The sequence below is a fragment of the Cervus elaphus genome, chromosome 23 (genome assembly GCF_910594005.1).
Source record: "Cervus elaphus chromosome 23, mCerEla1.1, whole genome shotgun sequence".
In the NCBI taxonomy this organism is placed as follows: Eukaryota; Metazoa; Chordata; class Mammalia; order Artiodactyla; family Cervidae; genus Cervus; species Cervus elaphus.
This window is the reverse complement of record NC_057837.1, coordinates 17,610,485-17,634,077: the sequence shown is the minus strand read 5'-3', so window position 1 is coordinate 17,634,077 and position 23,593 is coordinate 17,610,485. Positions and strand designations below refer to the sequence as shown.

At 43.4% G+C, this 23,593-nt stretch overlaps 1 protein-coding gene across 1 annotated transcript in view; it reads left to right on the top strand.

The window, feature by feature from the left end:
- The first annotated feature begins 348 nt into the window (after positions 1-348).
- Positions 349-23,593, top strand: part of CCDC3 (coiled-coil domain containing 3) — a 96,179-nt gene continuing 72,934 nt past the window's right edge. Inside the window, exons 1-2 of the mRNA XM_043883929.1 lie at positions 349-945; positions 5,187-5,361. Of these exons, the coding sequence (XP_043739864.1) occupies positions 572-945; positions 5,187-5,361 (549 nt within the window). The 5' untranslated portion in view covers positions 349-571. The remainder of the gene's footprint in view (positions 946-5,186; positions 5,362-23,593) is intronic.

Below are 23,593 nucleotides of genomic sequence, written 5' to 3'. Positions count from 1 at the left end.
GACGTACGCCGAGTACTCTTGGCAATTGACGGCAATCATTCTAAGAAGGCCACGTCTGGAGCACGCTTTGTGCCTGCAAAGCTTCACCTGGTCGGTGCGCAGGGCGCCGGCCGCTCCCCACACCGACTTCTCGGCCGCGTACCTCCGGGCTGGCGCAAACCCTGAGCTCGGCTCGGGGGCTCCCGGTCCAGCGCCGACTGCGCTGTCTCCCCAGCACCGCGCGCCCCTGGACGGCTTCCCGCCTCCGCCCCTCCCGCTGCCGCCCCCGCCCCCGCCACGGGGGGCAGGAGGCGGCGGCGGCCGGCCCTCCCCGTGCCCTTTTAAAAGCCTCCCAGGCGAGGCCCGGCAGGGGGATCCCGGCGGAGGAGGGAGCAGCACGCTGAGCTTCCGCAGCGGTGCGCGGAGCCGAGCGCCCAGGGCTGCGCCTCCCGCTGGTGGGGCCCGGCACTCCGCGCTCCCCGACGCTCTCGCTGCCGCCGCCGGCCTCCCCGCACCGGCCATGCGCCCCGGCTAGCGCGCCTGGGGCGCAGCGCCCACCCGGCGGCTCCCGCCGCCCGCCCCCGCCGCCGGCATGCTGCGCCCGCTGCTGCTCGCCGCGCTCTGCCTGGCCGGCCGGCTGGGGGCCGCCCGCGGCTGCCAGCTGCCCTCCGAGTGGAGACCCCTGAGCGAGGGCTGCCGAGCCGAGCTGGCCGAGATCATCGTGTACGCCAAGGTGCTGGCACTGCATGAGGAGGTGCACGGCCTGTACAACTACCTGCCCTGGCAGTACGAGGCCGGCGACGCGGGGCTCTTCTACTCCGCCGAGATCGAGATGCTGTGCGACCAGGCCTGGGGCAGCATGCTCGAGGTGCCCGCGGGCTCCAGGCTCAACCTCACCGGCCTGGGCTACTTCTCCTGTCACTCCCACACCGTGGTCCAGGATTACTCCTATTTCTTCTTCCTCAGGTGAGCCCGCCACTCCCGCCCATACCATCCCTGCGGCTACTTGGCATGGCCAGCAGAGGTACCTCTCTCTTCAGCAGGCTCAGGAACGCCTCCAGAATCCTGTCCGGGCGATGCTAAGTGATGGCCTGGTCTCCTTCCCGTTTTCTGCTCTTTCCTGCTCCTCATGTGGAGTCTACAGAGATCCTGGGTGCCTCTGGCTAAGACTGTTAGCAAAACAGGGAAGGCTCCCGTGCTTAACCAGGGAAGAGTGTTTCAGGCCAAAGTTCAAGGTGGTTTCCGGCAACAAACAGCCTATTCCCAATAGCGGAGGTTTATGCGGGGGATGATGGATGGGGGAAGAAGGGCCTGGTCACAGCACTCTGAGAAGTATGAAGGGCAAGCGGACAGGGGCCCTCTCTGGTTGAGTTCCATGCAAGTTGGTCTGTGGTGCAGATGAGATGCCTGTGGGTAAGAGTTCAGGGGATGGCATCTCCTGGAGTTTGAAATAAGAAAGTGGAACCCTAATTGAGGTGGAATCCTTATAGAGGAGGAAGGCTATATTTTCAAGGGGATGCCGTGGGAGTCGTTTGGGATGGACAGTGGTCAAAGCCAAGTCAAACAGCTTTGGAATCAGATGGTTGTTGGAATTCTGGCTCCGTTCTTCCTGTCATTTTGAGCAAGTTACTGACCTTGTCAAGAACCTCCAGAGCCTCACCTTCATAATGTGCAAAACAAGGTTAGTTGAGATTAAAGCCTAGTAACTGATGCAAAACCCCTCGTGCAGGTTAGATGAGGAACGTGTCGTTACTCAATTCTGCACACCTGCTTAAATGCCGAGATGGGACTGGTGTGGAATGCAGCCCAGCTGTCCTCTTGTTTCACTCGGATTAGCTCATATCAGCTGCCAGCAGACCTCAATGCCAGGCTCTTGCAAACAGCAAAAGTTGATAGAGGAAGGGCCTGGGGGCGGGGGCATTAAGGGATTGGGAAGGTGCTCACAGGGCTTTGAAGAAGAGACAGGTGAACTAGACCAGGCCCTGTCTGTTGGGAGACTCCTGGAATCTTGTGAAGTTCCATGAAAGTTTGTCGTGTGGTCACGAGGAAATGCATGTAGATAAGGGTTCAGGTTATGGGTTCAACTGAAGTTTGTGATACAAAACAGCAGGTGGAACCCTAATGCATTGGTGTTCTCCAGTTGGAGGAGGAGGCTGATACAGAGGACCTGGGAGGAACCTCAAAATGGAATCTAATGGATAGTGATTGACTCCACAGCTGTGATGGACAATAAGTCCCGTCTTCCCAGTATGTGGCATAGCATTAAGGATATTTGGAGTGGCCATGACCTTGGTCTGGAGACTAACTTTTAGCTCTTGAGATTTCCCATCACTGAGAAAGAAGACAGAAGGTTCCACAGAGGGGTGTCCGTAAGCTCGCAGTAACACATGTTTTCCATATTAAAGCCTGAATATCTAAGTTTAGAATACATGGCGTGCTTTGTGTTGGCTTGGGTGGTTTAGCCAGATTAAGTTGAATTAAAAAAAAAAAATACTGGAGAAGTACAGTTTCTAAATAAAGCTGGCAAGGAGTGAGATAATACCTTCTTTTTTTTTTTCCCATTTATTTTTATTAGTTGGAGGCTAATTACTTTACAATATTGTAGTGGTTTTTGCCATACATTGACATGAATCAGCCATGGATTTACATGTATTCCCCATCCCGATCCCCCCTCCCACCTCCCTCCCCATCCCATCCCTCTGGGTCTTCCCAGTGCACCAGCCCTGAGCACTTGTCTCACGCATCCAACCTGGGCTGGTGATCTGTTTCACCCTTGATAATATAGATGTTTTGATGCTGTTCTCTCTAAACATCCCACCCTCGCCTTCTCCCACAGAGTCCAAAAGTCTGTTCTGTGCATCTGTGTCTCTTTTCCTGTTTTGCGAGAAACTTAGACTTTTACATGTCTTTATTTAGGGAAACCAGCTCTAACACTATTCAACAGTAAAATTTTATTTTCCAAAGGTAAAAAGAGCCAGAGTACTTAAGACATTATTTTCTTTTCCGATTTTATAATGAAATACAGTTTTGTCCACTGGCTCTGTGGTGGTCAGCCAGCTCTTTCCTCTCTTTCTCTGACATATTTATAAAACATTAGGGCAGAGATACAGAGTCAAATGGTAGTCTGACAAGATTTCTATTTCACAGGGCTGTGTTGCCCTGATGTGTAACAACCACATACAAATCATTCCTCTGTTGTTCTGGGCCCCGTGGAGAGGAGAACAGATTCTGGTCAGTGTCACAGGAGAACGTGGTAGTGGAGACTCCCTGGTGAGCCCCCACATGCCTACTCTGGGCTGGAGTGCAGCTTCCATCTCTCCTTTTCCTTCTCTTGACTTCTCTGTCTTGCCAACAGGTACTTTGTGTAGGGTTCTGTAAAAATGTTAACTTTTATACTGTGCTTACACTGTGTCAAATACTTTACTTACTTTAAAAAAAGATTGCACTCCTTACACCACCATTAAAAAAATAAGGATGCTGTTGTCATTCTTGTTTTATAGATTGTACATTTAAGCTTAGAGAATTTAAGGATTCGTTGTGTGTCAAACAGGAGATAAGTAGCAGTGGTAGGACTTGAATCTCGGGTCATTGAAATTGGCTTTCCTTTGCCCAGGGAACAAGGAGCACTCTACTAGGAGAAGGAAGGCCGCTTGGGAGATACACAAATAGACAGACACAGATTCACACTCACCCATCCCCCAACTCACACGTTTTGAAAAATTTAAGGATAGACACATGCAGTGTGAGGTAGAGAAACAATTAGAGATAGTGACTCCTCTATTGCGAGCCATGTAGACGTGTAATTGGAAGCTGCATGTAAATCAGTGAAGTTAGAATATACCCTCACACTGTGCACAAACATATCTCACAATGGTTTAAAGATTTAAACATAAGACATGACACCATAAAACTCCTAGAAGAGAGCATGAGCAAAATGTTCTCTGACATAAATTGGACCTATGTTTTCTTAGGTCAGTCTCCCAAGGTAATAGAAATAAAACCAAATATGAACAGAGGGGACCTGATCAAACTTACAAGCTTCTGCACAGCAAAGAAAACCATAAAAAAAAAAAAAAAAAGACGACCTAAAGAATGGGAGAAAATATTTGCAAATGATGCAATAGACCAGGGCTTAATTTCAAATATACATACCATACAACTCAACAACAAAAAAACCAATCAAAAGATGGGCAGAAAACCTTTAATAGACATTTCTCCAAAGAAGACATGCAGATGGCCAGTAGACACATGAAAATATACTCAACGTCACTAATTATTAGAGAAATGCAAATCAAAGCTATAGCCAGGTACCATCTCCTATCGGGCAGAATGGCTATCATAAAAAACAGAACAAATAGCCAGTGTTGGAGAGTGTGTGGAGAAAAGGGGACCCTCCTACACTGTTGGTGGGAATGTAAGTTGGTGTAGCCACTATGGAAAACAGCATGGGGGATCCTCAGAGAATGAATAGGACCACCATATGATCCAGCAGTCCCCCTCCTGGGCATATCCCCGGAAAAAACTGTAATTCAGGAATATACATGCACCCCCAGGTTCGTAGCAGCACTATTCACAACAGCCAAGATATGGAAATAGCCTAAATGTCCATTGACAATTGAATGATTAAAGAAAATGTGGTATGTATATATGAATATTACTCAGCCATAACAAGAAAGAAATAATGCCATTTGCAGCAACATGGATGGAAGTAGAGATAATTATACTAAGCAGAGTAAGTCACAAAGAGAAGAATAAATACCATATTATATCACTTATATGTGGAATCTAAAATATGGCACAAATGAACCTATTTACAAAACAAACAGACTCATGGATACAGAGAATAAACTTGTGGTTGCCAAGGGGAATGGAGGGAGGGAGAGGGATGGACTGGGTGTTTGGGGTTAGTAGATGCAAACTCTTACATTTGGAATAAACAGCAAGGTCCTACCTTAGCACGGGAAACCATATCCAATCATCCTGGGATAAACCATAATGGAAAAGATATTTTAAAATGTATGTATATGTATAACTGAGTCGCTTTACAGCAGAAATTAGCACAACATTGTAATTCAGCTCTACTTTAAAAATAAAAAAAATGTTGTGTAACTGGCAACACTGCCACAGTCTTCTGTTGACTCTCGATTCAAGATGGTACACCCCATGGGTATCCCGTCTACAGTTCTTGCCTCCTTTTTTTCCATTAGGATGGATGAGAACTATAACCTCTTGCCTCATGGAGTCAATTTCCAAGATGCCATCTTTCCAGACACTCAAGAGAACAGAAGGATGTTTTCTAGCCTTTTCCAGTTTTCAAACTGTTCACAAGGGCAGCAGCTGGCGACTTTCTCCAGTGACTGGGAGGTCCAAGAAGACACTAGGGTAAGAATTGGCTGTACCCTGGGCTACAGCAAAATAATATGATAGCTATGACTCGTGTGAATGTTGTGACCAAGGGAGTCAAGCGTCCTCCTCCAAAGTCCAGATCAAGAAGTGTTTTTCACCCTCTCCACAGCCCTCCCAGAAGTTAACAAATACTGCTCATAAACTCTGGAGTCCTCAGGCTGTACTATGTGGCATGAGGTTCCTCACAAAGTGAGCGGACACGATGGGCTGAAGGTTGGCATGCTGTGCCTCAGTTTCCTCCTCTGTAAATTGGAAACAATAGTAACATCTGTGTCTTAGGACAGATGCGACATGATTTAACTATGTAGGGAATGTCAATAGGTAAGGCCTTTGGTGTAGTGTTTGAGAGCAAGCACTCAATACACTGAGCTGTGATGACTACTTCTGTTGTTGATTTTAAATACTTATGTAAGTTTTTACTTGGCCATGCTGGGTCTTAGTTGTGGCATGTGGGATCTTCAGTCTTCCTTGCAGCAGGATCTCCAGTTGCAGCATGCAAACCCTTAGTGGCAGGATCTAGTTCCCACGGAACAGAAGGATCTGGATCACTCTGGGCATGAAAATAGAAAAGGCATCTTTCAGTCTGAGGCAGATGCCTGAGTTGTGGGGATATTTCGAGGACTGTCGCTTTCTCTGAGCAGTGGCATTGTCCCAGCTGAGCCAGGGGAGCAGGGAGGCCGTGGCCCGTCGCTCCCAGTCTCCCACCAAGGTGTTTATAGGACCACGTGATGGACAGCTGGAGACAGTTCTGATGTGGGTTAATGAACCAATATGCATGTATTAGGTCGTTTCCTTCTTCCCCCCCATCTATGGTGTCCTTATGGGGGTGGTGTCTTTCTCTTGCCTGGTGGGTTGGCCTAGGGGAGTGGCCTTGTTCTTCCAAACCTCCTGCCCAGGGCTCCCTGGCACCTGGAGGCTTTCTTTGTGTTCTTTGCACAGAAACTTCTCATCGTGGGCAAGTGCATCTGACTATGGAAAAGTGCTGATTCCTCCTTTCCATTCGTTATCCAGGGTTCCTTCCTTAAGGCCTGCTCTACTGACACTTCTCGACTCCCCGACCGCTCCTCAAGATTTGCCAAAATCTTCTGAGTGCTTGTCATATATTTCACTCCCAACATGGATCTAAGCGCCTCTCTTTCCCCCTGCCCCACTCTTTTTGTTTTCCTACCCGAGTCTTAATCTGTGCCAGCACCCACTCCACATTGAACTGGACCCATCAAGTATAAGCCTGAGCATCCCCAGCCTGGGTCCAACCGTAGCATTTGAAATTAAATCTTCTTAGTCTCGGTCCTTTGGTTCTGCAGTTTGTGGGATTTTTGCTTCATGTACTAAATCCTTCGTAACAGTACACTGATGTCAAGAGATCAGATGTTGATCCAAAAATACCTCACAGCTGAGCCCCAAACTCTTTAGATATATAACTGATTAGCCCTGTGGTTACACAATGAAGCTATTAACATTTTACTGCAATTAGATTTTCCATCATTCGAAAAAAATAGAACAATGGGACTGTGGAGAATTGTTTTAATGTGAAGGCAGTCCTATTTTGGGTGGTCAGATGTTGATCTTGGGGAGAATTCCTTTTCCCTTTCATCATCCTGGTCTCTTAGATAACAGAGGGTGGGTATGTGTGTTTGCGCTGAGTCAGAAGCTTTTGGGGAAAGAGAATTAATTGTTCCAGGTTGCTGAGCTGCTGCAGAGCCAAATTGAGGTGTTGATGGACTGTGTATGTATCACATCTTGGCTCCTTCCTCTGCCTACTTTGAAAGGTACTACATCAGAGCTGAGTTAAATTAGCTAGTTCATTTGAGAATTTAGGTTTAAAATAAAACTAAGGTGCTAGCATTTATATTTTATGATATTCCCTGAGAAATTCTTACTTTCTGTGCAGTGATTAAAATAGTTGTGAATTGAAGGTGTCAGAATTAGACGAAGAGTTATTGACAGTTACTTGCTCCTTTCTTAAAAAAAAAAAAAACAACTAAAACTAAAAATTATCTGCCTTAAAGAAAAAAACAACTTATGTTTGGTTGCGCTGGATCTTTGTTGCCGTGAGGGCTTTTCTCTAGTTATGGCAAGCAAGGGCTACTCTTTGTTGCAGCGCACAGGCTTCTTATTGCAGTAGCTTCCCTCGTTGCAGAGCATAGGCTCTGAGCACGTGGGCTTCAGTGGTTGTGGGTTGTGGGCTCACTAGTTTTGGCACACGGGCCTAGTTGATCTGCAGCTTGTGGAATCCTCCTGGACCAGGGATTGAACCAGTGTCCCTGCATTGGCAGATGGATTCCTATCCACTGTGCCACCAGGCAAGTCCTCTCTGCTCTTTCTGTGTGAAGGTGAGTATCCTGCTCTCTCTCCTATGCAGGGTAAGTAAATCATGTTACGACAGTCTGTTTTTCCTAAGGTGATGGGTCTTCCATCTTAGACGGGGTCAGAGGAGCTTGTTTGGGTCACCGTTTTATTCCAGTTAGACTCTTGTGAATGGGAACATGTGAAGCCTTCATTTGTTCTGAGAGCATTATGAATGGCCCTGGACGGTGCACATTACACAGTTTCCCTATATCACATGCGTGTCTTAGATGATGATAAATTCCAGGGGAACACTGATGAATTCTCATCATTTCCACTGTTGCTGCTGCTCTTTACGCCCCCAGTCAGCTCGAACAGTGTGTTTAGATTGTGGTCGTGAAGGGCGCATCTCCTCCTTTTCATGGATAGTTCTCATTCTCTTGCAGCATCACGTGAATCTGGGACTCTAGGGTTAGTCCGGAGGTTAAGAAATGGAACCAGAGGAAAATCTGATGTAGGGAAACTTTTTGTGATACGTATCCAGGACAACCTGCAACTCCGTCCTCAGCAGCCAAATCCTCCCATCCTCTAGGTCCATCCTTAGACATCCCCCCTCTCCCCTCCCCCCTCCCCGCCCCTTGCTTCAGTTAGTGGAAACATAAGCTTGCTTTCAAAAGTTGCCAGGAAATCAGCAGCACTCCTAAGTGTTCAGCATCCCTCCGGTTCAGTATCGTGGTGTTAATGGGGCCTCCGGGGATGTCTTTGGCAAGTTGGAGCATCCATCCCATTTTCTGGCACGGTTCTTTCCACGCCAGCCAAGAACATTTTCCTTCCCTTTTTTCTTCCCTGCTGGGTGAGTGTAACAATCAAAACAAAAGTTGGCTGTTTTCCTCTCTCAGCAAGTCCTGTCCCCTGGGACCGAGACCCAGACTGACCCACACATACATCAGTCCGACCTAGAGTGTCATGGGACTGACATAAAATCTGTAGAAGACCTCCTGTCATCTTTCTTTTTTCCCTTTTTAGAGTTGGGAAGGATGGTGAGGGAGGTGCCATCCTCATCAGGCAATCAGGATTGGCTGTGCCATTTTCAGTGGCGTGACCTTAGGCAGAACCCTTAATTTCTCACAGCTTCAGTTTTCTGCTTCCCTGATAGCTCCATTGGTAAAAAAAAAAAAAAAATCTGCCTGCAATGCAGGAGACCCCAGCTTGATTCCTAAGTCAGGAACATCTGCTGGAGAAGGGATAGGCTACCCACTCCAGTATTCTTGGGCTTCCCTTGTGGCTCAACTGGTAAAGAATCCCCCTGCAGTGCAAGAGACCTGGGTTCGATCCTTGGGTTGGCATATCCCCTGGAGAAGGGAAAGCCTACCTTCTTCAGCATCCTGGGCTGGAGAATTCCACGAACTGTATAGTCCATGGGGTCGCAAAGTGTTGGACACGACTGAGCGATTTTCACTTTCAAAACATATAAACTCTCACTTTGTCTTAAGGACCCAATTAGATCATAGGTTTGAAAGCACTTTGTCAGTTGTAAAGAGTGATGGAGGGGTTTATGACTGTAAATGGATAGTTAGAAAGTATGGCTTTAAAACTTAAAGGTTATGCAACTTTTGAAAAGCTTCCTGTGTCTTCCCAGGGCAGTGTGGGAGCAGTGTGACAGGGAAGGTGCTGGAGAGGGGACCAGATGATGGGGAAGCTCTCGTGTGTTGTAATTCATTCAGCAGATTTTACTGGGTTCTGGTCACAGAGCACTTAAAAATTCATGTCCTGAATTATAAACCATGTTCATGAGGATTCCCAAATCTGAAAGTATAAAATGATAGTCAGTAGAGTTTTTTTCCTCCCACCTCTGACACCCATCCACCCAGTTCCCACCTACCCTCCAAGCGAGTAACCACTCTTATGTTTCTTGTAAGCTTCCAGTGAGTATTCTCCTCCCAACAGACAATTCAGGCAAGATTTACTGTCTCCTGCTTCCCTGGTGGCTCAGCGGTTAAAGCGTCTGCCTGCAATGTGGGAGACCTGGGTTCGATCCCTGGGTCGGGAAGATCCCCTGGAGAAGGAAATGGCAACCCACTCCAGTATTCTTGCCTGGAGAATCCCATGGAGGGAGGAGCCTGGTAGGCTACAGTCCATGGGGTTACAAAGAGTTGGACACGACTGAGCGACTTCACTCACTTAAGGGAATGGCAGCCCACTCCTATATTCTCATCTGGAGAGTCCCATGACAGAGGAGCCTGGCGGGCTTCAGTCCATGGGGTCACAAAGAGTCGGACACGACTGTGTGACTAACACACGCTTTTGATACCAGTGGGACCGTGCTATGTAAACATGGTTGTGTCCTGCTTTGTTCACAAGTGGACACATGTAAGTAGACATGTAAGTTGCTGTATCTAGACGGGTGAGTTGGTTTAAACAGCTGCATCGTTCTCCATTGTATTAATGCCTTACTATGTATTTAATCAAGTCCCCTGTTGATAGGTAGTTACACTGTTTCCAATCGATGGATATTACATAGAGTGTGGACGTACATGACACTATATCAGTACACACCTCATTTTGTGGAATTGTTGAGTCCAATCTTTAGCAAGTGACTGTTGAGTGACTACCTTGAGGTGGCTGCTATGTTAGATACTAGAGTTTCAATGTTGAGAAAAATACAAAGTCCCTGATCTCATGAAGTTTATAGTCCTAGTGCTGGTGGTGAATACCATCAAAAGACCACATTAATGACTTTAGAATTTAAAATGGAAATAAATGCTCCAAGGGAAAGAAAGGAAATAATCAGGGAGTCTGACCTAGACTTAGGGATAAAGAAAGCTTTTTCTGCTGAATTATACTGGAGCTAAAACCTGATGAAAGAGGAGTTAATGTTAATGTTGGAGTTAATGTTGGAGTATTGGGATAATGAGAGCAATCCAGAGAGGCGAAGAATCTGTGCAAAGGCCATGTGGTAGCACGATCCATGGTGCCTTTGAGAAAATCAAAGAAATCCCCAGTAGCTGGAGGAAAGGGAGTGAGTGAGAAGGATGTGGCAAGAGAACTAAGTGGGGCCAGACCATGTGGGGATTAATAGTGTCTGATGAGGATTGGGCTTTGTTCTACCAGTAATGGGACACCTCTGATGTTTTGAAAGCAATGGGTGATGGGAGCAAATGCATATTTAAAAAAAAAAACCAAAGTGGCAGAAGTGGGAAACTATATTGGAGGGGATCCAGATGATATGGTAAGAAAAGGCAGTGTTTGTTTGAAAGCTGCCAGATAGATGTTGGGCTCGGGTGAAGGTAGAGGGGCTGGAGTGATGTAGGCAAACTTGAGAGATATTTAGGATATAAAATCAGTAGACGTCATGGCGGTTTGGGTTTGGCTGGTAAAATATGTGGGAGGGACAAAGACAACTCCTGTGTTCCTGGCTGACTGCATACCAGGACTAACATGCCAGGATAAATGGAATAGGACAGGTTTGGAGGGGAATTCCTGAGTCCAGTGTTGGGCATGTTGAGTTGAGGTGCCATGTGAGAGCTTGGGTAGGTGGTTGGATTTATGTTTGGAGGTTTGAGAAGAGCTCCGAGTGGAGGATATGCCTTTGGGACTAAGTGATAAAACCAGGTGTCAGCTGAAACTGGATATGTATGGAATTTCCAAGGGAGAGGACTTGGAGTGAGAGTCAAAGCCCTCGGGTAGGTCTGAGCCTTGTAAAATGCTAACACTGGTGAAACGGCAGAGACGCCCGAGGGAGAACCAGGGGAGTGAACAGCGCAGAATGTCTGCAGAAGGATGAGTGAGTGACAACCAAGAGCTTTTGGGAAGTCAGGTAAGAGGAAGACTAAAAGTAAGCACCTCACTCTGCCGGCAGAGAGAACAGTTTAATAGAGGGAGAGAGCAGAATCTAGGTTGTGGCATTGGGGGAGAGAGGGCAGCTCCTTCAGGGTGTTCAGTTGTGGGTTGAACAATGTTGAGGCTGCAGGTGAAGGGGGCAAAATAGTTGAGGGAGGGTTTTTTTTTTTTAAGATGGCATCCATCCTGGTCAAAGCTTCTTGGTCCCTGTTTTCCTACTCATCAGATGCTGTCTTCCCAAATAGACTGGACTAGTTGAGGGCAGGAATATCTATTTTATTCCTTGTTGCACAAGTGGTGCATTTTTGTGGTGTCTCATACATTTGTTGAATGAATTCTCTCTCATTCAGAGAGCTCTGAGGCCTTAGAAAGCAAGGGCCTCTCTTTCTTTCTCTATTTCTGTTCTCTAATTCCACACAGTAAAATTCACTTTTTCATACACGGTTATGTTTTGGCAGATACACATGGTTGAACCATCGCAACTACAACCACAATATAGAAAACTTCCATCACTGCTGAAACCCTGCCCTGTGCTGCCACTGTGTGGTCAGACCCTTGCCCAACCTCAAATCTTGGGGACTTCTAAAGGGTTCTCCAACTAGTTTTGCATTTTCCAGAATGTCATATGAATAGAATCATTATGTTGCTTTTCTTTTTAAAATTTGTCTTCTTTTATATAGCAGAATGCACTTGAGATTTGTCTGTGGTATGCGTCTATAGTTCACTTTTAATGGCTAAAGCATTTTTTAAAATTAGAGATGATACCTTAATCTTTGTATAGTTGGCCCAATTTTTAGAAGTATTTACATTTCAATTAGACGTCTCAGAAACACTGTGAGGCACATTAACATTGGAAGTGTCAGTATCTCTATTTTACAGATGAGGAAACTGAGATTTAGGGCAATTAAGTAGGTTGCACAAGATCATCCAGCTAGTAAGTGGTAAAGAGACTGAAATGCAGGCTTTCTCATTTTGTCTTTGCATTAGCCTCCTATGAGATTTCCAGTTGTTTTTCGTTCTCATCAGTACTTGGTCAGTTAAAAAAAAAGAATATTCTAATAAGTGTATGGTGCTATCTCTGTGGGTTTTAAGAAAAATTCTACATGTAAGTGCGACCAAATAGTATTTGTCTTTTCCTGACTTGTAACACTGATCGTGATGTTCTCACGGTTCATCTGTGTTGTCACAAATGGCAGAATTTCCTTCTTTCCTGTGGCTGAATAATATTCCTTTGTGTGTATTAATATATATGCCACATTTTTCTTCATTTGTTGATGGATACAGGTTGTTTCCATGTCTTGGCTATTGTGATTAATGATTCAGTGAACATGGTACTGGTTTCTTACATGTACTGATGTCATTTGCATATATACTCAGAAGAGGGTTTTCTGGATGGTAGTTCTATTTTTAATATTTTGAGGACCCTGCATTTGGACTGTTGCCCATAATGACTATACCAGTTGCCATTCCAATCAACGATATGCAAGTGCTCTCTTTTCTCTATATCCTGCTAACACGTTATCTTTCATTTTTTGGATCGTAGCCATAGTAACAGGCTTCCGTGGTGGCTCAGACAGTAAAGAATCTGCCTGTAATGTAGGATACCTAGGTTCAATCCCTGGGTCCGGAAGATCCCCTGGAGCAGGAAACGGCTGCCCACTCCATTATTCTTGCCTGGAGAATTCCATGGAGAGAGAGGAGCCTGGTGGGTCACAAAGAGTCAGACACGACTGACTAACACACTTCCACACCCAGAGTAACAGGCATGAGGTGATACCCCATTATGGCTTTGGTTTGCATTTCCTTGATGATTTGCTAGTCATTTGTATGTCTGTTCAGAACCTTCACCTATTCTTAAACAATCAGATGGTTTTACTATTTATTTGTAAGACTTCCCTGAATATTTTGGACCAGATAGAAGGTTTTCAAATTATTTTCTCCCAAGCAGTAGGTCCCCCTTTTATTTTATTGTTTCCTTTGCTGCACAGGAGCTTTTTATTTTGGTGTAATCCAATTGATAAATTTTTGCTTCTGTTGCCTGTGCTTTTGGGGTCCTGTCTAGAAAATAATTGCTCATACCAGTGTCAAGAAGCAATTTTTCTTCTTTTTCTGTTCTCTAGTTTCAGGTCTTACCTGTAAGTCTTTACATTGAGTTAGTTTGTATTTATAATGTGAAAATGTTAGTCACTTAGTCATGTCCCACTCTTTGTAACCCCAGGGACTGTAGCCCACCAGGATTCTCTGTCCATAGGGATTCTCCGGGCAAGAATAATGAAATGGGTAGCCATTCCCTTCTCCAGGGGATCTTCCCAACCCAGGGATCAAACCTGGGTCCCCTGCATTACAGCAGATTCTTTACGGTCTGAGCCAACAGGGAAGCCCTATATAGAGTGAAATAAGGGTCAAATTTCATTCATCTGCATGTGAATCCAGTTTTATGATTTGTTAAATGAATCTTCCCCATTTTATGTTCTTGGCATTTTACTGTAGATTATTTGACTGTGACTGTGTGGATTTATTTCTGGCGCTTGATTCTGTTCCCCTGGTCTTTGTCTTTAGGTCTGTACCATACTGTTTTAATTACTATACCTTTTAATATAACTTGAAATCAGGAACAGTGATGCCTCCAGCTTGGTTCTTTTTTTGTTTTGGCTAATAAAACCCAGCAATCCCACTGCTGGGCATACACACTGAGGAAACCAGAATTGAGAGACACATGTACCCCAATGTTCATTGCAGCACTGTTTATAACAGCCAGGACATGGAAGCAATCTAGATGTCCATCGGCAGATGAATGGATAAGAAAGCTGTGGTACATATACACAATGGAATATTACTCAGCTATTAAGAAGAACGCACTTGAATCAGTTCTAATGAGGTGGATTATACAGACTGAAGTAAGTCAGAAAGAAAAACACCAATACAGTATATTAACACATATATATATAATTTAGAAAGATGGTAACAATGACCCTATATGTGAGACAGCAAAAGAGACACAGATATAAACAACAGACTTCTGGACTCTGTGGGAGAAGGCGAGGGTGGGATGATTTGAGAGAACAGCATTGAAACATGTATATTACCATATGTGAAACAGATCACCAGTCCAAGTTTGATGCATCAAACAGGGCACTCAAAGCTGGTGCACTGGGGCGACCCAGAGGGACGGGGTGGGGAGGGAGGTCGGAGGAGGGTTCAGGATAGGGACACATGTACACCCATGGCCGATTCATGTCAATGTGTGGCAAAAACCACTACAATGTTTTAAAGTAATTAGCCTCCAATTAAAATAAATAAATAAATTTTTTAAAAAAAGGAAAAAGAGGGGGGGAGAAAAAGGACAACCTAGTTAAGCACCCATCACTTTTGCATCCTGGTTCCATGACCTACTAGTTCTGTCTCCTTGTGCAAGTCACTGAACTCTCTGGGCCTCTTTATCACTAAGTAAAGTTAATACACATGGGTGGTAAAAAAAAAAAAAAAAAAAGATTTCTTTGGCTATTCAGAATCTTTTGCAGTTCTACACAAATTTTTGAAATGTTTTTTCCCTTTCTATGATAAATGCCACTGAAATTTTAATAGCCATTGTTTTGAATCTCTAGATCACTGTGGGTAATATGGACATTTTTAGCAGTATTAGTTCTTCCAGTCCATAAATAGAGGACCTCTCCCCATTGATTTGTCTTTCTCATCAATCTTACAAAGTTTTTAGTGCATAGATCATTTACTTCCTTGATTAAATTTGTTTCTAGGTATTTTGTTCTCTTAGGTGCCATCATAGATGGGATTGTTTACTCATTTCCTTTTCAGATAGATTGTTGTTGGCGTAAACAAATACAACTGCTTTTGGGTTTTTTTTTTTGTCATGTTGATTTGTATCCTGAAGCTTTACTGGATTCATGTATTCTAAATTTGTGGTGTGTATGTGTAGTCTTTGGGGTTTTCTACATATAGAATCATGACATTTGCAAACAGAGGTAGTTTTCTTTTCTTTGTTCCAATTTAAATGCCTTTTATGTCTTTTTTTTTTTTTTTGCCAGTACTTCCAATATTATGTTTAGTAGAATTGGCATGAATAGGAAAGCTTTCCGTTTTCCCCGTTGATAATGGTGTTAGCCATGGGTTTTTCATAAATGGCCTTTATTGTGTTGAGGAAATTTCTTTTATTTTATTCAGTTTTTATCATGAATAGGTGTTGAATTTTGTCAGGTGTTTTTTCTGCATATTGAGATGATCATGTTCAAATATTTCATTTTGTGAATATGCTATATATTACATTGATTTGTGTATGTTAAACCAACTTTCCTTCCCAGGGATAAATACCACTGGTCATGGTGTTTAATCTTTTTGATACATTGTTAAATCCAGTGTGCTAGTGTTATTAAGGAGTTTTACACCTATGTTTATCAGAGGTATTGGTCTGTAGTTTTCTATTCTTGCAGTGTCTTTGTCCAGCTATGATATCTGGTGAGTCTGCTGTCATTAAATGAGTTTGGATGTATTTCCTCTACTTTTACTTTTTGGAAGAGTTTAAGAAGCACTGGTGTTAATTCTTATTTGAATATTGGTAGAATTCAACTTTGAATCCATTTGATCCTAGGCTTTTCACTTTGGGGAGTTTTTTAAATTACTATTTGAATCTCTCTATTTGTTACTGATGTGTTGAGTTTTTCTATTTTTTTTTGTTTTAGTCTTAGCACTTTGTATGTTTCTCAAAATTTATCTATTTCTTCTAAGTTTTCCAATTTATAATTATTTATCAATAGTCCCTTATGATTATGCTTTTTTACTTTTGAGGTATCTGTTATAATGTCACTTTCATTTATGTTTTTCAGTTCTCTCTCTTCCCTTCTTAGTTTAGGTAAGGCTTTTTAAAAAATTAATTTATTTATTTAAACTGGAGGCCAATTACTTTACAATATTGTAGTGGTTTTTGCAGTACATTGACATGAATCAGCCATGGGTGTAAATGTGAGGCTTTATTGATTTTGTTTCTTTCTTTCAAAAAGTCAACTTACAATTCTTTTCTGTTATTTCCTAGTCTCTATTTGATTTATTTCTTATCTGATGTTTATTATTTCCTTCCTTCTGCTAACTTTGGGTTTAGTTCTTTTGTAGTTCCTTGAGGTATAAAGTTAAGTTGTTTATTAGAGATCTCTTATAATATAGGCATTTATCACTATAAACTTTTTTCTTAGTACTGCTTTTACTATATCCCTTAAGTTTTGGTATGTTGTGTTTTCATTTTCATTTGTTTCAAGATTTTAAAAAATCCCTTTTGATATCCTCTTTGATCCAAATGATGTACCCTCAAGAAGAGAGGGAGTTTTATTTCTCCCTTTCAAGTCTGTATGAATTTTTCTTATTGCACTGGCTAGGACTTCCTGTATGAGGTTGCATAGATCGATGAGCATGGACGACCTATCTTAAGTATGACATCATTAGTTTTTGTGTCAGAGGCTTTTAGCGGGTTAAGGAAATTTTCTTCTATTTCTGATTTGGTGAGAATTTTATTCATAAATTGAACTTAAATTTTGTGAGAAACTCTTTCAGCATCTGAGATCATCATGACATCTTTCTTTTACAGTTTGTAATTAAGTGCATGACATTGAATGTCAAGTGCTGAACTACCCTTAAATTCTCAAGATAAATCCTATTTTCATGTATTGATGGACTTTATTTGCTAATATTTTGTTGAGAATTTTTTTACACTTATGTTCATGAGAGGTATTTGTTTGTAGTTTTCTTTTAATAATAATAAAAAAGGGTATGAGGATAATATTAGCCTTCCAAAATGGCTTGGAAAGTGTTCTTTCCTGTTCTGTTTTATGGATGAGATTGTGTAGAATTGGTGGTGTTTGTTTCCTATTAAATGTTGGTGCATTAGTCTTCTGCGGACAAAAAAAAAAATCACATAGTGGGTGGCTTCAACAAGAGACATTTGCTCTCTCACAGTCCTGGAGGCCAGGAGTCCATGATGAGGGTGCTAGCAGAGTTGAGCTCCTTTGGGGTATCTGTGGCTTGGAGGTGGCTTCCCTCTTTCTGCCTCCTCACCTGGTCATCCCTCTGCATATGAATGTCCTTAGTGTCTCTCCATTTGTTCTAATTTCCCCTTCTCATAAGCACACCAGTCAGCTTGCATGGGGCTCACCCTAACAGGCTCATTTTAACTTGATGGCTGCTTTAAAGGCCCCATCTCCAGATACAGCCATATTCTGAGGTGCTGGGGGTTAGGACTCCAACAAATGAATTTTGGAGACACAATTCAGTCCATAACAGTCTGGTAAAATTTTATCAGTGGATAATTTGTACCAGGAGTCTTCTTTTGTTGGAAGGTTCTCTACTCATTCAGTTTCTTTAATCGAAGGGACCATTTAGGGTGTCTGCTCTGGCTGTGCTACCGCGGCAGTGCAGATCTGATACTAGAGTTGGCTGTGGTACAAAGCTGGGTGAGGAAAAAGAAAAAGAAAGCCGGGGACTTCCTCCATACTCTCCTGCACCCTGGGGCGCCTTTTCTTGATCTAGATAGAAATAGATTTCTTGCAGAGTTCCTTCTGCATAGTGATTCAGCCTGCTTTGATTCAGGTCCCATTGCCTCTAGCTGTTTAGTTTTCAGAGTCTTCAGGTAGTTGTTTTGTGCATTATGTGCACAGATTTTAACATAATCAATGGGAGTCATGGGCTCCATTCAGTTTCCTTCATCTTGACTTACTGGAAGTTGATGTTTCTTTTGACTGGGCCCATTGAGAACATCTGGTCAATCTTGCATGGAATGTATTATGGGGAGACAAAGAATGGTATTTATTTTCTGATGATCAAAAGCAAATAAGAATGGGGGAGGATAGCACTGAAACATGTATATTATCATATGTGAAACAGATCGCCAGTCCAGGTTCGATACATGAGACAGGGTTCTCAGGACTGGTGCACTGGGACGACCCTGAGGGATGGGATGGGGAGGGAGGTGGGAGGGGGGTTCAGGATGGGGGCACTTGTACACCCATGGCTGATTCATGCCAATGTATGGCAAAAACCACTACAATATTATAAAGTAATTAGCCTCCAATTAAATAAATTAATTAAAAAAAAAAAGAATGAGGGGAGGAAGCAAATAGGATGGGAAAGAGGATCTGTCATTTTTAAAGTAAAATTTGAGCCCAGATGGGTCAAGAAAATCATAATTCAGTTCATCCATATCTTCCATAAAGTATAAAAGTACTTGGTTTAAAATGTCCCTGGAACTTTGCCTAGACAGTCTAGCTTACACATTATTTGTTTAAGAACAAAGATATCCCTTAGGGATGGAGGAGTATACGGTCAGTTGAATGAGTATTTGTGCACTTGTTAAGTGTAAGTTAAGGGCTTTTTCTGTATTTATTCTTCTTTGATACTACATCAAAACTGAAAAGTGATGCAGAATCTGAAACCTTATCAATGAGTTTTGTTGTATTCCTACATGAAAATCCAATAGTGTTTCTTGCCCTTTGAATGGGATTTTTAAATCCATGCATGATTTTGTAACACGATGAATTGACCATATGAAAAATACAGGTGCAGAGTTTTACAGATGTTGAAAATGTTGAGACTTTTAATTATACAGTATTAAAAAATCCATTTCATCAATATCACCATTGATCTTATCAGGAAAGTCTTGAAGCAGTGGAAAAATGTCAAGTATGCAGTGGCAAGTTTTCTAAAATTCTAGTTTTTGCTTGAAAGCTCAAGTTTTATCAGTGGCAAAAAATTTGCTATTTTTCCTTAACATGACAGGTCTACTTTATTCATTTTCAAGAAAATTTCTATCAAATACTCAAATCTAGAGTCTATCTGTCATTTGTCCTTTCAAATAAAAATAGTCTTTCACAAAGAAAGCCGCTAGTTCAGCTCAGAACTCAGTCACGGAGGTGCTTTGCCTTGAGACAGCCATTGTACTCTGAGCCCTCGAAGTGCTTTGTGTGATTCTGATTTCTTCAAAAGTGGCACGCGGGGCTGCTCTGCAATTGCAGTGTGTGGGCTTCTCATTGTGGTGGCCTCTCTTGTTGTAGAGCACAGGTTCTAGGGCGTACAGGCTTCGGTAGCTGTGGTTTGTGGGCGCTCAAGTGCAGCCTCAGTAGTTCGGGCTTAGTTGCCTTTTGCGGCCTGCGGGATCTTCCCAGACCAAGGGTCAAATCTGTGTCCCCTGCATTGGCAGATGGACCCTTAACCACTGAACCACCAGGGCAGCTCATCAAGGACATTCTGAAACTGCCTTTTTCTTTTCCGCCCACATCAGGCACTAAACAGTGTAATGACTATTCGTGTATTTGGTAGCTCTGCCTTGATTTGTACTAGGTGCCATTAGTTTTACTCACTTTTACTTTTGCAGCAACCGTGCAAATGTCAGCACAGTGACCCTGACGTCTTAGGTTATTCTGAAAATAGTTTTGATCTCATGGGCTCCCCTGAGAGGAACTCAGGATCCCCCAAGAATCTGCAGACTTTGTGAATCACTGCTCTTGACCAGCTCAGTGAAGGGAGACTGTGCCCACAAAACTCATGTTAATATTGGGCAAATCCATTCACCTCAATGGATCTTTATGCTTAAAATGTAATTAATATATGCTCAATAAATATTCTTGTTCTTAGAAATGAAATAATTTCATCTCTGGAAAATGATGGGGTTATATTTTATTTCTCTAAGGGTTCTGACAACACCGAACATAGTTCTGTTCTAATTATCACAGTTGAGTCAACTTTCACCCAGACAAGTCAAGGAAGGACCTTGGGTGGACAGTGATGGTGCTGGATGTGAGACCACGGTCTCCCAACTTCAGTTTGTGTTGTTTCTGGTCTCCATCCTGCCGACTCCCTGGGCTCTCCAAAGGTGAAAGATTTTCTTCTCATGGACTGTCATTTCCCTGACCCACTTCCTACCTGCTGTCCTTCTTCTATGCTGCTGGTCTGGTTTTGTTCTTTGATTATGCTGTTGGTACACACTTGTTTTTATGTGTGTGTGTGGCACTTGTTACAAATACCATTAAGTAATGATTTATGAAAAGACTGGTTTACTATCTACGTCCCCCACCTGGAAGGTAAACTCCTCCTTATTGGTGGTTGTCTTCCCAGAACCTCACAACCCCTCTCATGGTAGGCATGGGTACCGATATACCAGAAGGGGGTTGTGAAGTATCACATGAATGGTGCAGGCAGCAAAAGCTTTAGGGAGTTGGAGAAAGGAGGTGGTCAGTGAGGCATTGATTATTCTAGGAAGATTCTAGAGAAGCGAGGAGGCTTGATCTGGTTGATGATCTATAATACAGTTGACCCTTGAACAACACAGGTTTGACTGGCACAGGTCCATGTATGTGTAGATATTCTTCAGTAGTAAATAGAGTACCACACGATTCGTGGTTGGTTGAGTCTGCAGATACACGGGAACCGTGGATGCGGACGGCCGACTGTGTTACATGTGGATTAACCTCCATGTCGTTCAGGAGTCAGTGGTTTACTGTTTTCAGAGTCCTTTTGAGGTATCAAGGGTCATGTTACCAACTTATTCTCTACTTGAATGCTAGTAACATTTAGATTGCCATTTTAAAAAACCTGACAGGTCTTTTTATTAATTTTATTTTTAATAATTTATTTGGCTACTCTGGGTCTAGTTGTGGGACGTGGGCTCTTCCATCTTTGTCGCTGCATGTGGAATGTAAATCCCCGACCAGGGATTGAACCTGGGCCCTCTGCATTGGGAGCGCAGAGTCTTAGCCACTGGGCCACCCGGGAAGTTCCTAGATTACTGTTAATAGATCATTCATTTGACCAGAGAGAGGCAGGACTGTGCAGTAGGTAGAGTGGTGATCTTTTTCATTCATTTATTTATTCAGACCTTCACTGTACACATATTTATTATATACCTGCTATATGTCAGGCACTGGGAGTAAAAAAAGAAAGAGATAAGAGTTCCCTGCTTTCCTGGAACTTACACTGTGGTGGGATGAAGAAGAGATAGTCAATACATCAGTCGATAAGAAAAATATCAGATGATGAGGTGTTTGGCAAAGAATTAAGAGAGGGTGGTAACGGACAAGGAGGAACTGGTAACTAGAGTGAGGAGCTAAAACCTACACTGAAGTCTGAATGACATGGGGCTGGCCATACAAAGATCAGGTGCAAAGCATTCCAGGGAGAAGAACAAGCCAGTGCCGTTGTGCAGCCGAGACCTTGCTTGACATGCTTGAGGGATGGAAAGGTGCGAAGCGAGCATTACTGGTGGGGGAGAATGGAGTGAGTTTGTAGAGGTGAGCAGGAGTCAGACCATTCAGAGCTTTCTAAGCAAGTGTAAGAAGTTTAGAGCTTTGTGCTTTGGGGAGCCATGGAGGGGTGGTGTGCTGTGAGTGATGCAGGCTGGGGCTGGGGGCCACGGTGGCGCTGCAGAGGAACAGCTGGGTTCAGGATACATTTGGAAGTGGGGCTCTTTCTGTGTTCTTCCAGCTGTTCCCTGATCGCAGTCTACTTTTCTTTCCCCACTTTTTTAAGATTTGTTTTGGATGTGGTCCATTTTTAAAGTCCTTATTGAATTTGTTACAAGCATTGCTGGTGTTTTTTATGCTCTGGCTTTATTGGCCATGAGGCATGTGAGATACTACTTCCCTGAACAGGTTTAAAACCTGCACCCCCTATATTGGAAGGGGGAATCTCAACCACGGGACCACCAGGGAAGTCCCTATTCCCCATTTTAAAAGCCTTTTTTTGTCTTCTTCCTCATCTTGTAGGGCCTCAGCCACCCCCAAGGTGTTGGCTAAGTACCACATTTCCCGCGAAAGTATTTAAAAATACACAGTAGTGATTACGTGTGGAACATTATGTCTTGACTTTCATGTGCCTGTATGTACCCACTCTGCATCATGTCGCTCACAAGAGTGAGAATTAAAGATTTTGAGGCAGGACGCCCTTTATTCCATCTGCAGTGATTTTTGAGCGCTTCCTACGTCCTCAGCACTGTGTCATGTATTATGGAGAATATAGTAGAGGAAGACAACCTGGGGTCTGAACTGGAGCATCTAGTTAGAGATACAGTTAACCCGCATGGAAAGATGGATACAGCTGCTGGGGAAGTATTTGGATACCTGGAGAGAGATGCGTTTAGACAGGGAAGAGAATGAAGGGAAGCCCAGAGATGAGGATGAGGGTGTGTTAGGACAGCAAGAGCTGCATGTGAGGGGCTAGAGGGTGAGTGTGAGGACATGTGAGTTAGCCAGTCCATGCCAGAAGCTCTTGATTTGTTATCAAGTATGTGCAGTTCACACTAGAAGGAGAGGTTCTCTGACACATTGGAGAGGTGATGGTTTGTAGCTGTCAGGGTTAGGGTTATCGTTTCTTCTTTACTTCTGCCTTGAACTATAAGCTTTATTGAAACACAGCTGTTGCCTTTCTTAAAGTTAATTTTTATTAGAGTACAGTTGCTTTCCCATACTGGGTTAGTTGAATCAGCTATGCGTATGCATATATCCCTTCTTTTTTGGATTTCCTTCCCATTTCGGTCACCACAGAGCACTGAGGGGTGTTCCCTTCGGTATACAGTACATTGTCTTTAGTTATCTATTTTATGCATAGTATCAACAGCGTATATGTGTCAATTCCAATCTCCCAGTTCATCCCCACCCCACGCCCCATCCTCTTGGTATCCATCTGGTTGTTCTCTTGTCTGTGTCTCTTTTTCTGGTTTGCAAATAAGCCGTTACTTTTATACACTGACTAATACCCTATGTAGTTATTTAAAAAACACCCACAAACTTCTTATTTTGGAATAAATATAGATTCACTGGCAGTTGCAAAGAAATGGAGAGAAGTCTTTGGCACCCCCTTGCCCCTTCTTCCCCACTGAGCATCTTGGGTAACTAGGGCAATAGCAAATCCGGGTGATGACATGGGTAACATGCACAGAGCTGATTCAAATGCTGCCACTTAGGCATGCACTTGTGTTTGCAGCTTCCTGTCACCGCCAACACAGTCATGACACAGAGCCATCCAGCTACCCCAGGCTCCCTAGTGCTGCTCCTTACAGCGCCACCTTCTCTGTTGCCCATTCCCAAACTTTGGC